The 16296-nt window shown below is 40.0% G+C and overlaps 1 protein-coding gene across 4 annotated transcripts in view; it reads right to left on the bottom strand.

The window, feature by feature from the left end:
- The window catches only part of LOC128638239 (putative nuclease HARBI1), a 144531-nt gene that overhangs the window by 39984 nt on the left and 88251 nt on the right, over positions 1 to 16296 (bottom strand). For all 4 annotated transcript variants that reach the window (XM_053690086.1, XM_053690088.1, XM_053690089.1 and 1 more), the window contains exon 4: positions 6421 to 7203. In XM_053690086.1, the coding sequence (XP_053546061.1) occupies positions 6421 to 7203 (783 nt within the window). The remainder of the gene's footprint in view (positions 1 to 6420; positions 7204 to 16296) is intronic.

Raw genomic sequence — 16296 nt, 5'->3', positions numbered from 1 at the left:
ACACAATGGAACCCCTGTTCTCATGTTTAATAAGAAGGACTGCCTTGTGTACATGTCTCTTTATTGTTCTACCCAAGATTTGCTAGAGGTCTCATATGTTCCCCTTTTTTTGTGTGTGTGTTATGTTTGCTTTGGTCTCTGTTCATGTCTAAAGCTAACGATGGGGACAATTATCTTATTAAATTTTTGTTCTTATTCTTTTAGTTAGACCTCCAACCCCTGGTAACTGTTTAAAAATATATTGGTACATGTTTCTGCATATCTATAACTACGCTAATCCCTGCTTACGGATACACATCCTAAATATATTCCTTCATGGCGATCTAGGTTAAATCTTAGAGAGATTTTCAAACTATATATCATCCCTCTATAAGATGGAAAATTAAAACTATATGAGATTAGGGGGAACGGATTCAGAAATATATATAAAGATATTGTCGCTTTTAATTGAGAATTTGACTGGGGTAATTTTACTTTATACTATATCATGTATTAGAGTTTTCTGTCCCTTGCTCTCAATGTTAGTACTACTCAGAAAATGATGTAATTTCTATAGACAGCTTTTATTTAATATGTGTACCTGTTGTTGGGTATAGGGCCCGTACCCAAACGACAGGGAACACTAAAGACTATACGGCCGCTATTACTTTATCTATTTATATTTCTCATTCTTTGTATAGTAATCACTCACTTATAGCACTCATATTCTATACATTTCGTCTGATTCAGTCTTCTCCTCCTCCCCAGAGAGGGCATAGTTTTCAAAGGGTGGTATGTCAATTCCCGTGTTCGGGAGCTCACTCCAATTATGTGTTTAATCTAGGTATGGCCTATAATGATGTGTAGAGATTCGTAAGGTCAGACACGTGTGTGCCAGTTCCTATCTACCATAGATCCAGCTTCTTCAGTCAGTTTTGCTTCCAGGGTTGGTGTGGTCTTTAGTTTTTGAGAGATGTTTTCCTATTTAGATATTTCCAGGGCCATAGTATCCCCAGATAGATAGCTAACTACTAACTGTAATACATGGTAGGGTTTGTGTTAAGGTCACTTATGAAACTTACGTATAAATGATATAAAACCCCAAAGGAATGCCTGTACAACATGGTTGTCCTTATCTTTTTACATGAGTTAAGCTGGCTACATACCTACCAGTATCCCCACTACAACATATTGCTCTCTTTACGCAGCCTATATTTGAGTTTTATTATCACATATGCCCATTATAATTGCCCATACAAGCCATTCACTCATAGACTCATAGAGTCCATTTACAAAGTCCTATGGTTGTATCCCCCCCCCCCCCGCCCACCTCTAAGCTCTGGGATTTGTAATTAGTCCCAGTGGTTTGCGCGGTTTTCCTTGTTAAATACAGCAAACAGAATCATATACTGATAGCAATCTTGTGGATTCTATTTCATTCCTGATTATTTATGTGTAACAATATATTGAATATTTGGGATGACATTTTGTGAAAGAGAATAAGCCCTAGAGTGAGTATTCATTAAACATTTTTTGATTCTATGTATGTTGCTAACCAAGTCTTATTTATATACAGACAGTTTAAATTTGAAATCCTATCTGACTATGTTTAAATTTATAGGTAACAGTTCAATAGCTGTTGGAAAAGCATTATAAAACAAAAAATTACGAGGCTTTCATTTGATTTGGGACTCTAACTATGACTTTACAACCGATTATTTTTGCATCTTCTATTTTTATGCTGGAAATCAGTACTATTTATGTTACAGTCTCACTTATTTTGTGATGCTATTTTGTTTTTTATTATGTCTGTATGTCATAACCTTATTTGCCTCAATAAAAATTATAAAAAAAAAAAAAAAAAATCCATTTTGTTTCCATTTTTAAAAAGTCTCTGTTCAGTAGCTCCCCTTCTGATACCAGGTCTCAATCTTTCTAATCCCCAACATCTGAAATCTCTCGAACTGCCATTATGTGAGTGCAGAAAATGTTTCGCCACAGTCGTGATTTTTTTACAATTTTCTACATCTTTTTGGGCATTTCTAATATTACTCAGTCATACGAGTACCCATACATCTAGTAGTCATTCCTACATAATATACATTACAATTGCAGGAAATACAGTAAATCACATTGGTACTTTTACAATTTATAAAGTCATTAATTTGCCAGTTTTACCCAAATCTATCCATTATAGTCTGTTCTTTGGTCATATACTGACTGACCTTACAACTTCCACAGCCTATGGAACCTTTAAAGATAGGAGCTTTGTTAACATTTCTGTCAAAATGACTTCTTGTTACCGAGTCACTAATATTATTCGCCCGTCTAAAGGTAAAGGATGGTCTAACTGGAATTATAAGGACAGTACAGTAATCCCTAGGGGTTTAAGGTTAAAACTTTTTCCCTCATTTATGGACTTCAAACCTGAGTTTAAGTTGGAAGGCGCTTTAACTGAGTGCTCTCTTAAGTTGATAAGAAACCTGACTGAACATGAGCTTGATAAATTGACTGTAATCAATGAGGAAATATCTAAACTGCGTGAAGACCTGAAAGGATTTGAATTAAATGAGGACTTTCAGAAGTCCTATAACAAAACTAAAAGGTGAAGTAGAGAAATTCGCAAAATTCATTTCAGAGAAAAAAGAGCGCAAAATAGATAGAAACCTCAATGACTACTCTAAACAGACCATTTATTCATGGGGTAAAAATAGATAGAAACCTCAATGACTACTCTAAACAGACCGTTTATTCATGGGGTAAAAATAGATAGAAACCTCAATGACTACTCTAAACAGACCATTTATTCATGGGGTAAAAATAAATAGAAACCTCAATGACTACTCTAAACAGACCGTTTATTCATGGGGTAAAAATAGATAGAAACCTCAATGACTACTCTAAACAGACCGTTTATTCATGGGGTAAAAATAAATAGAAACCTCAATGACTACTCTAAACAGACCATTTATTCATGGGGTAAAAATAGATAGAAACCTCAATGACTACTCTAAACAGACCGTTTATTTATGGGGTAAAAATAGATAGAAACCTCAATGACTACTCTAAACAGACCGTTTATTCATGGGGTAAAAATAAATAGAAACCTCAATGACTACTCTAAACAGACCGTTTATTCATGGGGTAAAAATAAATAGAAACCTCAATGACTACTCTAAACAGACCATTTATTCATGGTGTAAAAATAGATAGAAACCTCAATGACTACTCTAAACAGACCGTTTATTCATGGTGTAAAAATAGATAGAAACCTCAATGACTACTCTAAACAGACCGTTTATTCATGGGGTAAAAATAGATAGAAACCTCAATGACTACTCTAAACAGACCGTTTATTCATGGGGTAAAAATAGAACAGCAGGATTAGAATCCAATATCTCAGATAGAGAAGGAGATAGCACAGATGCTGACAACTCTGATACTGATAATAGACCTAAAACGATCCTGAAAAATAGAATTCAACCCCATATAATTAATAACAGTGATACTGTCCCTTTAGGCGGAGAACCCGAAGGGGAAGGGGGAAACAGGCTCAGACCCAAAAGACAGGTACGCTTCAACCAGAAGCAAGCCCACAAAAAGAAATAGAACACTCAGAACTCAACATAATTAACCTCTCAAATAAAATTCTTACTCCAAATCAGATTTCAGTCTTGAAAAAAGGCCTAACATTTATACCCACCGCATCTTTGAACAAGTGTGAAGCTATTAAAGACACACATCTATTTACTCGAAAAATTTTATTGAGTCTTTCTATACCACCTGGGAGACCTATAGTATCCGGTATAGGCTCCCTAACTGACAAAGCAAGTAAATACCTGGATGCTAGACTTAGACATATAGTTGAGTCTTTGTCATCACACACAAGAGCTACTATACATATCCTAAATAAAATACAAGAAGTTGAAATTAATTCTGAGACTATTTTTGTAACTTGCAATGCTGAGTCGCGGTACACTAGCATACAGACCCAATGGGGTTGCAGAGCCATCTCCCATTTTATGTCTAAAGAACATAGTATGCCTGGTGAATTAAAGGAATTCTTAATTAAATTACTGGAGTTTGTATTAACACACAGCTTCTTTGTTTTTGATGATAGGTTTTACCTTCAAGTATGTGGTACAGCTACGGGCACTTTGTGTGCCCCCACATACGCAAACATATACCTGGGCTGGTGGGAAGTTCCATGAGTCTTTTAAACACTATACTGCACACATATCCCACTGGTCCAGGTATATTGACGATATATTCTTTGTGTGGAACGGCCCTCAAAATTTACTGCTAGACTTCATTCAAGCCCTGAATGTGAACCCATATGGGCTGTATCTTACGTCTACTATGAGCAATGATAAAGTGGAGTTCATAGATCTTTCTATTAGTAAGGTCGGGACCAACTTAGAAACAGACGCTTACAGGAAACCCACAGCTACTAATAATATACTTCTAGCCAGTAGCCACCACCCCCTCTCTACGATAAGAGGGTTACCAGTGAGTGAATACTTACGTCTGAGAAGGAATTGTAGTAGTATAGATACATTCAAAAGAGCAGCATCTGACTTAAGAACTCGACTCCTTAAATGTGATTATTCAAAGAAATCTCTTGCCAGAGCCTACAATAAAGCTCTAACTAGGGACAGGAAAGAATTACTCACCCCTAAAATTAAAAAAAACAGATGATAACAGTACAGTTTGTTACCACATATACTCAACTGCTAGTGACCACATTAACTATATAGTAAATAAACATTGGCACATTCTCCAAGCAGATGAACAACTTAAAACCTTAATTCCAGTTAGACCATCCTTTACCTTTAGACGGGCGAATAATATTAGTGACTCGGTAACAAGAAGTCATTTTGACAGAAATGTTAACAAAGCTCCTATCTTTAAAGGTTCCATAGGCTGTGGAAGTTGTAAGGTCAGTCAGTATATGACCAAAGAACAGACTATAATGGATAGATTTGGGTAAAACTGGCAAATTAATGACTTTATAAATTGTAAAAGTACCAATGTGATTTACTGTATTTCCTGCAATTGTAATGTATATTATGTAGGAATGACTACTAGATGTATGGGTACTCGTATGACGGAGTAATATTAGAAATGCCCAAAAAGATGTAGAAAATTGTAAAAAAATCACGACTGTGGCGAAACATTTTCTGCACTCACATAATGGCAGTTCGAGAGATTTCAGATGTTGGGGATTAGAAAGATTGAGACCTGGTATCAGAAGGGGAGCTACTGAACAGAGACTTTTTAAAAATGGAAACAAAATGGATTTTTAATTTAAACACAGTAATGCCCCATGGGATGAATGAGAACAATAATTTCTGGGTATACCTGTAAATAGTTTCCTGATAGGAGTTAATCAGATTGTAACTCTCACTATACAGACGAATAATGGCAGTATGCCGTAATGACCTATTAGTGAAGTGTCTTATTATCATGATTCCCTATTGGTTGGATTTAAACTGGCATGAAGCAAGATTGAGTACACTTAACATGTAGCAATATGATTACTCCATAGATCCTTATAATCACCAATATGTTTATTGGATCGGTACAATGTGTCGCGAGTACATAAGCAAATCGTGGGTATATGAATTAAACATTGAATATGGAATATAGAGATTATTATCGCAGAGATCTCAGGTGTACCCGAGGTAATCCATAGTAAATGTAAACTCAGAATATAGAGAGATTCTTATCACTTTCTTTATATCATCTACCTTAAGGTACTCTAGAACTTAACATCTCATCTAGAATATAGGGGCGATACTTGGAGGCCCTTTTGAATGTGTCTGGTTTTTCCTATGATTTTGGATTCCCTATATGATTGGCAGTTTCATCTACTCATCATAGCACGGAGTCCCAAGGTGGAGTGGGAGCAAGGAGTGCATCTACGTTACCCCAGAGACCAGACGCAGCGGAATCGAACGGGCAACTCAGAGCTTGGCCGAAGGTAAATACCAGCTTTGTGCCTGTGTTTGTGTATCTTGTAAACTGCACATGGGGTATGAACAGGGAGCTTGAATCGCTGCATATGGATCATGATCTTTGCTCATAGTGCTCTTTTTTGTACCCTATGGTGTATCATCCGGCTTAACAGGGAGCTACCAGCTCTATCTTATGAATGTTATTTAGACTGGATAAGGTGTCAATTTGAATTTATCAGCATTTTTTCTGCAGTATTACCGCAATACTCAGAGCTATAGTGGCCCTAAGAAATGTGAGTATTGTTTCAACAATATTGCAAAGTTGCCCTTTCATACAGTATTATGCAATGGAAATGTTTCTCTTTGAGAAACTGTTGAAGGAAACGTTATCTCAATAAAAAGGACTCAGGAGTTGAACTATAATCCATTTGGTGATCGTATTGCTTATTGTGTTTATTTTTTGTCACTAATATATTTTACTTACCCAAGAGCCATCCATCTGGCATGAGTCCTTGCTCAAATTTTTCAAAGAGGGCTGACTGGAGTAAGATATAGGATTTGTCACATGATCCTGGAAAACCAGACCGGACACTGAGGACACGAAGATCTGCATCACAGACAACCTGTACATTCAGTGAGTGGAACTGTTTGCTATTCCTGTACTGTTCCTGCTGAAGAAGAGGGGGTCTCAAGGCCACATGGATGCAGTCAATAGCTCCTAAAACATTTGGCATTTTTGCTATTTTATGGAATCCCTCTTTGACCTTGTGCCACTCAGCATTTGTTTCTGGAAGACAGACATAATTCGGTAGAAGGGACAAAAGGGCATTCAACACCACACGAAGGTGGCGAGAAAAGGAGGGTTGGCTAATACCAACAACTGATTGGAAGCAACCTGTAGCCAAGAAATTTAAAATAGCTAACAGCTTAACCATACCAGGGATGGAATGACTCCTTGCAGTAAGTGGCTCCAAAAAGCCACTGACCTGCTGGTAAACAGACAGTATGGCCTCTCTGTTTAGTCTGAACCTCTGGATAATGTCCCTATTGGTCAGACCATCTAGACCCGTTCTGGGGAAAAAAACTCTGGGCACTCTTGTCCTAGCCTGAACCACCACATGACCTTTCTGTTGATGTCCTCTTGACAAAGAAAGTCTTCTTGGAACAAACACACTGGGGACTTGTGTCTTGGGCTGTGTCACTCCATGGCCACTTGGCTGCTGTACTTCTACCAAGGCCTGTCTCCTGCTTGCAATGTCAAACGGTACTAAAAAAAAAGCAGAGGGCAAATAAAAATCAACTTTTCTACATTTTCCTTAGCGCTAAACTGTTATATTTATCATTGCAGAGTCTTATGTGTATAGAGTTTGTGAAGTTGAGGTTCACACTTTCTCAACAGATGATATAATGTGAACCTCATGATTTACATCTACATCTATAAACAGCCAGTAGAATTTTCTATACCTAATGTGAGGAAATGCATCACATGAAACAAAATCACTGGACAACAACAGGTATAACAAATACATTGTCGTCTACTCAAATTTAGCTTGCACATTAATGCATCGCCGAAGGAATTATAGAACTTCCCATAATTTACCATTTATTACTCACTTTAAGCGCACACGTTAACGTATCGTTTAAGGTACTTATTACTCACATTAAGCGCACACGTTAACGTATCGTTTAAGGTACTTATTACTCACATTAAGCGCACACATTAACGTATCGTTTAAGGTACTTATTACTCACATTAAGAGCACACATTAACGTATCGTTTAAGGTACTTATTACTCACATTAAGCGCACACATTAACGTATCGTTTAAGGTACTTATTACTCACATTAAGCGCACACATTAACGTATCGTTTAAGGTACTTATTACTCACATTAAGAGCACACATTAACGTATCGTTTAAGGTACTTATTACTCACATTAAGCGCACACATTAACGTATCATTTAAGGTACTTATTACTCACATTAAGCGCACACGTTAACGTATCGTTTAAGGTACTTATTACTCACATTAAGCGCACAAATTAACGTATCGTTTAAGGTACTTATTACTCACATTAAGCGCACACGTTAACGTATCGTTTAAGGTACTTATTACTCACATTAAGCGCACACATTAACGTATCGTTTAAGGTACTTATTACTCACATTAAGCGCACACATTAACGTATCGTTTAAGGTACTTATTACTCACATTAAGCGCACACATTAACGTATCGTTTAAGGTACTTATTACTCACATTAAGCGCACACATTAACGTATCGTTTAAGGTACTTATTACTCACATTAAGCGCACACGTTAACGTATCATTTAAGGTACTTATTACTCACATTAAGCGCACACATTAACGTATCGTTTAAGGTACTTATTACTCACATTAAGCGCACACATTAACGTATCGTTTAAGGTACTTATTACTCACATTAAGCGCACACGTTAACGTATCATTTAAGGTACTTATTACTCACATTAAGCGCACAAATTAACGTATCGTTTAAGGTACTTATTACTCACATTAAGCGCACACGTTAACGTATCGTTTAAGGTACTTATTACTCACATTAAGCGCACACATTAACGTATCGTTTAAGGTACTTATTACTCACATTAAGCGCACACATTAACGTATCGTTTAAGGTACTTATTACTCACATTAAGCGCACACATTAACGTATCGTTTAAGGTACTTATTACTCACATTAAGCGCACACATTAACGTATCGTTTAAGGTACTTATTACTCACATTAAGCGCACACGTTAACGTATCGTTTAAGGTACTTATTACTCACATTAAGTGCACACATTAACGTATCGTTTAAGGTACTTATTACTCACATTAAGCGCACACATTAACGTATCGTTTAAGGTACTTATTACTCACATTAAGCGCACACATTAACGTATCATTTAAGGTACTTATTACTCACATTAAGCGCACACATTAACGTATCGTTTAAGGTACTTATTACTCACATTAAGCGCACACATTAACGTATCGTTTAAGGTACTTATTACTCACATTAAGCGCACACGTTAACGTATCGTTTAAAGGGACACTGAGCCCAAATTTTTTCTTTTGTAATTCAGAACTTAATTCAGCAACTTTCTAATTTACTCCTATTATCAATTTTTCTTCGTTCTCTTGCTATCATTATTTGAAAAAGAAGGCATCTAAGCTTCTTTTGGTTTCAGTACTCTGGACAGCACTTTTTTTTATTGGTGTATGAATTTATCCACCAATCAGCAAGGACAACCCAGGTTGTTCACCAAAAATGGGCCGGGATCTAAACTTACATTCTTGCATTTCAAATAAAGATACCAAGAGAATGAAGAAAATTTGATAATACGAGTAAATTAGAACGTTGCTTAAAATTTCATGCTCAATTTAAATCACGAAAGAAAATTTTTGGGTACAGTGTCCCTTTAAGGTACTTATTACTCACATTAAGCACACACGTTAACGTATCGTTTAAGGTACTTATTACTCACATTAAGCGCACACGTTAACGTATCATTTAAGGTACTTATTACTCACATTAAGCGCACACGTTAACGTATCATTTAAGGTACTTATTACTCACATTAAGCGCACACGTTAACGTATCATTTAAGGTACTTATTACTCACATTAAGCGCACACGTTAACGTATCGTTTAAGGTACTTATTACTCACATTAAGCGCACACGTTAACGTATCATTTAAGGTACTTATTACTCACATTAAGCGCACACATTAACGTATCGTTTAAGGTACTTATTACTCGCATTAAAGGGACAGTATACACTCATTTTCATATAACTGCATGTAATAGACACTACTATAAAGAATAAGATGCACAGATACTGCTATAAAAATCCAGTATAAAACTGTTTAAAAACTTACTTAGAAGCTGTCAGTTTGGCTCTGTTGAAAAGGTAGCTGGAAAGCCCACCGCAAGTGGGAAATAAGACACTCCCCCCCTCCCCCTTCTTTTACATATGAAAAGACCCTTTACACAAACTGGAGCAAGCTGGAGTAGGTATACGTCAGTATTCTCATAAAACTTTGGGGCTTGGTTAGGAGTTTGAAAATCAGAGCAATGTTATTTAAAAATAAGCAAAACTATACATTTAAAAAAAGCAAAAAAAACTTTATGGACTATATAAATAGATCATCTACAAAACATTTATGCAAAGAAAAAAATGAGTGTATAATGTCCCTTTAAGCACACACGTTAATGTATCGTTTAAGGTACTTATTACTCACATTAAGCGCACGCGTTAATGTATCGTTTAAGGTACTTATTACTCACATTAAAGTGAATGTAAACAAAAACAAAAATATCAAGGCTGCGCTTCTCTCATAAATAGATAATTAATATAATATATAATATTAGAGCATATGTTATAGAGAAATTCAGGATATTATAAAAACATCGTTAGTGATTAAATTCACTACAGATGGTGTATAGATCCACCAATATAATATAAAACAATGTGTGACAAGCGAAGGACATATGACAAATAAAACAAATACTATACCAAGCATACAACTTTAGTGCTATCATAGAGGTTCACAGGCAGTAGTGAATCTTTTCAGACTGTCAGGGTTTTTTCCCTGTTTTGTTTGCCATGTGCTGTTGGTAGCCATTTTACTCACCTCTCTTGCTGACTCTGGTGCATACTGTTTGATGCTGCTCATTTCCTGCACTTCCTTTTATGGCCATACTGGTGTACATCATCCGTGTGAGACAGGATGCAGTCTCCGAATTGTGATGTCATCACTTATTATTTAAAGGGCCTCTGTTCAGTATGCTTTGCCTTTGCGTTGTCTCAGACCTGTTTGTGAGAGTTCCTGTGTATTACCTGGCTGTCTGACGTCCTTCCTGGTTCCTGATCCCTGGCTTGTTCCTGACTCTGCTGTTCTCCATGTTCCCGATTCCGGCTCATCTGACTACTCGCTTTGGCTCCTGACTCGGCTCGTCTGACTACCAGCTCTGGTTTTGAGTCCTGGCTTGTTATTTGACTTGTGGACTTATTATTTTTTGCTATTAATAAAGGTGTGATTATTTTTGCACTTCTCGTCTCAGTCTGATTCCTGGCACCCTGATGGTGCTAATAATGCACCTTTACCTGCCATAATTTCCAGGATGGATGAACAGGATCACCGCTTGGATAAATTTGCACTAGCCCTGCAAACCCTGCTGACTCGCACTGCACATTTGGACCAAAGTGTCCCGCAAGTTATGGCTGCTCCTGTTTCCGCTGCTGCACCTAGTCCTACCAGGAGCATGTCCGGTTCTGCACCTCTACCTAAGCGTTATGGAGGCGATCCTAATCAGTGCAGAGGGTTTTTGAACCAGGTAGGCATTTACTTTGAGATGTTACCTCAGGTGTTTCCCTCTGACAGAGCTAAGGTGGGATTTCTCATCTCTTGCCTGGGCTAATCCCTTGTGGCAGACTAATAAACCTGTGATTTAAAATTACCCTAAATTTGTGGCCTCCTTTCGAAGGGTATTTGATGTTCCGGCTCGCTCCTCCTCTGCTGCTAAACGACTCATGTCCATTCAGCAAGGGAACAAGATCTGTTGCTCAGTATGCCATTGAGTTCTGTATGCTTGCCGCAGAGGTAGGTTGGAACAATGAAGCTCTTGTTGCCGCCTTCTTTCATGGGCTCTCTGATGCGATTAAAGATGAAAATTTACCAGAAGATTGAGGCATTGGTGTCTTTTTTGATTCTAATTGACATCAGACTAAGTGAGAGGCCCTCTTTCAAGGAGCGCTTGCGGAAGCCTCCTGTTCCAACATGTCTCCTACGTGTTTCGTTCCCACCCATCCTCCCTCGCCTCCCTCTCCTCCCATGCCTCCTGGTCCCGAGTCACCAGGTACTGCTGAGCCGATGCAGTTGGGATTCACGCGTCTCTCCGCGGCGGAGAGGGCCTTTAGGAGGAGGGAGGGGCTCTGCCTCTATTGTGAGTTACAGAACCACCTTTTGAAGTCTTGTCCTACACGGCCGGGAAACGCTTACACCTAAGGTCCTATCAGGGGCAGACCTTGGGTAATTTATCCTTGACCCCGGAACCGCTAAAGGAGAAACCTTTGGTCACGGTTGTCCTTTCCTGGGTGGACTCCTCCATAGTCACCCAGGCTTTTGTTGACTCCGGTGCTGCGGGCGATTTCATTGACAGTGCTTTTGTATCAAAGCACTCCATTCCTGTTTTGCCTCGGTCCGTTCCGCTTGCTATTGAGGCCATTGATGGCAGGCCCCTTCAGCCCGCACTCGTTACTCATGAAACTGCTCCGTTATCCATGGCTGTTGGGGCTCTCCATTTTGAAACCCTCCAGTTCCAGGTGATAAACTCTCCGCATTTTCCAGTTGTTCTGGGTTATCCCTGGCTCCAAAAGCACAATCCCAGTCTCGACCGGCGCAGGTCCGAAATTTTGTTGTGGTCTCCGGAAACCAGTTAAAGTCTTGTGCACTTCTTCAGTATCTCAATTGCCAGAAACGTACGAGAGTTCCTAGACGTTATTGACAAGGTGCGTGCCGGTATGTTGCCTCCTCACCGGTCTTACGATTGTGCCATAGACCTGCAACCCGGAGCCATTCCTCCTCAGGGCCGGGTTTACCCTCTGTCTGTTGCGGAGAATTGTGCTATGGAGGAGTATGTTGCTGATGCTCTATCGCAGGGGATCATCCGCAAATCCTGCTCTCCTGCAGGGGCTGGCTTCTTCTTTGTGAAGAAAAAGGGTGGCGAGTTAAGAACATGCATCGATTATAGGGGTCTTAATCATCTTACCATTAAGAATGCTTACCCTATTCCGCTCATTACGGAACCCTTTGACCGCCTCAAGGGAGCTAGGTCTTTAATAAACTTGATTTGAGAGGAGCGTACAATCTCGTTAGGATCAAGGAGGGCCACGAATGGAAAACAGCATTTAACACCAGGAGCAGGCATTATGAGTATCTTGTAATGCCTTTTGGCCTATGTAATGCTCCTGCTGTTTTCCAGGAATTTATGAATGATGTCCTACGAGATATGTTGCAACAGTGTGTTGTGGTGTACTTAGATGACATCCTCATACACTCACCCACACTTGAGGCTCATCGTTCTGATGTTACACGGGTTCTTCAGAGACTTCGTGAGAACGGCCTGTTTTGTAAACTCAAGAAATGTGAGTTTCATCAGACTCAAGTAACCTTCCTAGGTTATGTTATCTCCGTTGCAGGGTTCTCCAAGGATCCTGACAAGTTATCTGCAGTTCTGCAGTGGCCTCGCCCAGTTGTTCTTCGGTCTATTCAACGCTTTTTGGGGTTTGCCAATTACTATAGAAAATGTATTAAAAACCTTTCTTCCTTGGTTAAACCTATCACAGACATGACCCGTAAAGAGAATGATCCACTCCATTGGTCACCTACTGCCATTAAGGCCTTTGATAGTCTTAAGACTGCCTTTGCTGCAGCTCCAGTTCTGGCTCATCCTAGCCCTGTCCTGCCTTTTGTTCTTGATGCCCTCTTGTCTCAACGTCATACGCCTGACGGTTCCTTGCATCTGTGTGGTTTCTTCTCTAAGAAATTGTCTCCAGCGGAGTGCAATTATGAAATTGGTGACAGGGAATTACTGGCCATAATTTTGGCATTCAAGGAATGGAGACATCTTATCGAGGGTACTAGCGTGCCAGTGCTCATTCTTACTGACCACAAGAATTTAACTTATCTATCTGAAGCAAAACGTTTGTCGCCCCGACAGGCCAGATGGGCGCTATTTTTGTCTCGGTTTAATTATGCGGTCTCCTAGCTGCCTGGTAGTAAGAATGTTAGGGCTGATGCCCTCTCTCAACAATTTTCCCCTCTGTCCAAGGAGGAGTCTGTACCTACTCCAGTTATACCTCCTGACCATATTTTGGCTACCATACGTACTAATTTGACTTCTCCCTTGGGGAAGGAGATCCTGGCTGCACAAACCAATGCACCTCCTGAGAAACCTAGTGGTAAGTGTTTTGTTCCTGAGAATCTTCACACTAAACTTTTGCACACTTACCACTATCCTAAAGCCGCAGGTCACCCAGGCAAGAACCAAATTATTTGGTCTGTCACTCGACAATTCTGGTGGCCAGCTCTTCGTTCTGATGTTGCTGCGTATGTTGCCTCCTGCTCAGATTGTGCACAGAATAAGACTCCTCAACGTCTTCCTGTGGGTCTTCTTCAACCTATGATAATGGTGAGCGTCCATGGACACATCTTTCCATGGACTTCATTGTCGAGCTCCCCGTTTCCAATGGCAATACTGTTATCCTTATGGTGGTTGACCGTTTTTCTAAAATGTCACATTGTATTCCCTTGAAGAAGTTGCCTACCGCTCAGGAGCTTGCTTCAATTCTTGCCCGGGAGGTCTTCCGTTTACATAGGTTACCCAAGGAGATAGTGTCGGCCTGGGATAGCCAGTTTGTCTCCAGATTTTGGCGTTCCTTTTGTGTTCAAATGGGGATCCAGCTTTCCTTCTCCTTGGCATATCACCCTCATTCCAATGGGGCTGCAGAACGGTCTAATCAAGCTCTGGAACCGTTCCTCTGTTGCTATGTCTCAGATCACCACAATAATTGGTCTGAACTGTTACCTTGGGCAGAGTTTGCTCATAATAGTGCTATTAATGCTTCCTCAAAGATAACCCCGTTCATGGCGAATTATGGGTTTCAACCATCCTTGTTGCCCGATTCATTCATGTCTCAGGGTATTCCGGCTTTGGAGGAGCATCTCCGACAACTCCGTTCCACATGGGTGCAGATTCAGGATTGCTGTCATCGTTCTATGCAGCGCCAAAAGTTCCAGGCTGATCGTAGGCGTCTGCCAGCGCCTTCCTACCAGGTTGGTGAGAGAGTTTGGCTGTCCTCCCGCAACTTAAATCTATGTGTGCCTTCCAATAAACTGGCTTCCCTTTATGTTGGTCCTTTTCGAATACTCCAACGGGTCAATCCTGTGGCCTATGCTCTTGACCTTCCTCCTGTAATGCGCATCTCCAATGTTTTTCATGTCTCCCTCTTGAAGCCATTGGTTTGTAATCGGTTTAGCACTGTGCTGCCTCGTCCCCATCCTATCTTTGTTGACAACCATGAGGCGTATGAGGTCAGCAGCATTATTGACTCTCGTATGTCCAGGGGCCGCGTACAGTATTTGGTTCACTGGAGGGGCTACAGTCCGGAGGAGCGTTCACGGGTTCCCTCCTCTGATGTTCATGCTCCCACCCTCCTCCGTGCCTTCCATGCCTGTTTCCCCAATAAGCCTTTTGTCCTCCCGCGGGGAAGGGGTCATTGAGGGGAGGGTACTGTCAGGGTTTTTTCCCTGTTTTGTTTGCCATGTGCTGCTGGCAGCCATTTTACTTACCTCTCTTGCTATCTGTTGCATACTGTGTGATGCTGCTCATTTCCTGCACTTCCTTTTATGGCCAGACTGGTGTACATCATCTGTGTGAGACAGGATGCAGTCTCAGAATTGTGATGTCATCACTTATTATTTAAAGGGCCTCTGTTCAGTATGCTTTGCCTTTGCGTTGTCTCAGACCTGTTTGTGAGAGTTCCTGTGTATTACCTGGCTGTCTGACGTCCTTCCTGGTTCCTGATCCGACGTTTGGTCGGTGTGACTCAGCCTCCAGCCCTTTGCTTCCGAATAGCGATCCGGAAACGCCTGAAGCTTGACAAGGGACAGGACGGAACACTTTCTCTCCACCACCTACACTCTCAGCAGGATGTGGTGATATACACATGATATTTCCATCGCTTTTTATACTATACACATTGTACGTGCAATTTTATTTATGCGCATGTTTGTATTATTAAATTACAGTTTTACCCTTAGAGTTTCTTCTAAAGTGAAAATTAACTTTCATGAATTAGTGCCCGTTTTTTAAAAATACTATTAAAAACAGAGGCACTTTCATTCATGAAAGTTTATATTGTAGCGTAGTTCAAGAAATACTATTTCTCTTGAGCAAAGCCGGATCGCCGATCCCCTGCCTGCTTCTCTTGCTGTACTTACACAGTAATGAAGAAACTGGCTTCATCCAATCACGGCGTGGCCTCACGAGATGGATGCTCTGGGGGGAAGCCATGATTGGAGGAAGCCGGTTTCATCATTGGTGATGTAAGTATAGAGGAACTGCGGGCAGGGGATCGGCAATCCGCCTTTGATCAAGAGAAAGGTATTTGTTGAGCTACGCTGCAATGTAAACTTTCATGAATGAAAGTGCCTCTGTTTTTAATAGTATTTTTTAAAAAACGGGCACTAAGTCATGAAAGTTAACATTCACTTTAAGCGCACACATTAACATATTGCTTAAGCAATTTATTATTCGCATTAAGCGCATGT

This window comes from Bombina bombina, chromosome 8 (genome assembly GCF_027579735.1).
Source record: "Bombina bombina isolate aBomBom1 chromosome 8, aBomBom1.pri, whole genome shotgun sequence".
NCBI classification, from domain to species: Eukaryota; Metazoa; Chordata; class Amphibia; order Anura; family Bombinatoridae; genus Bombina; species Bombina bombina.
This window is presented reverse-complemented; position numbering and strand designations above follow the sequence as displayed.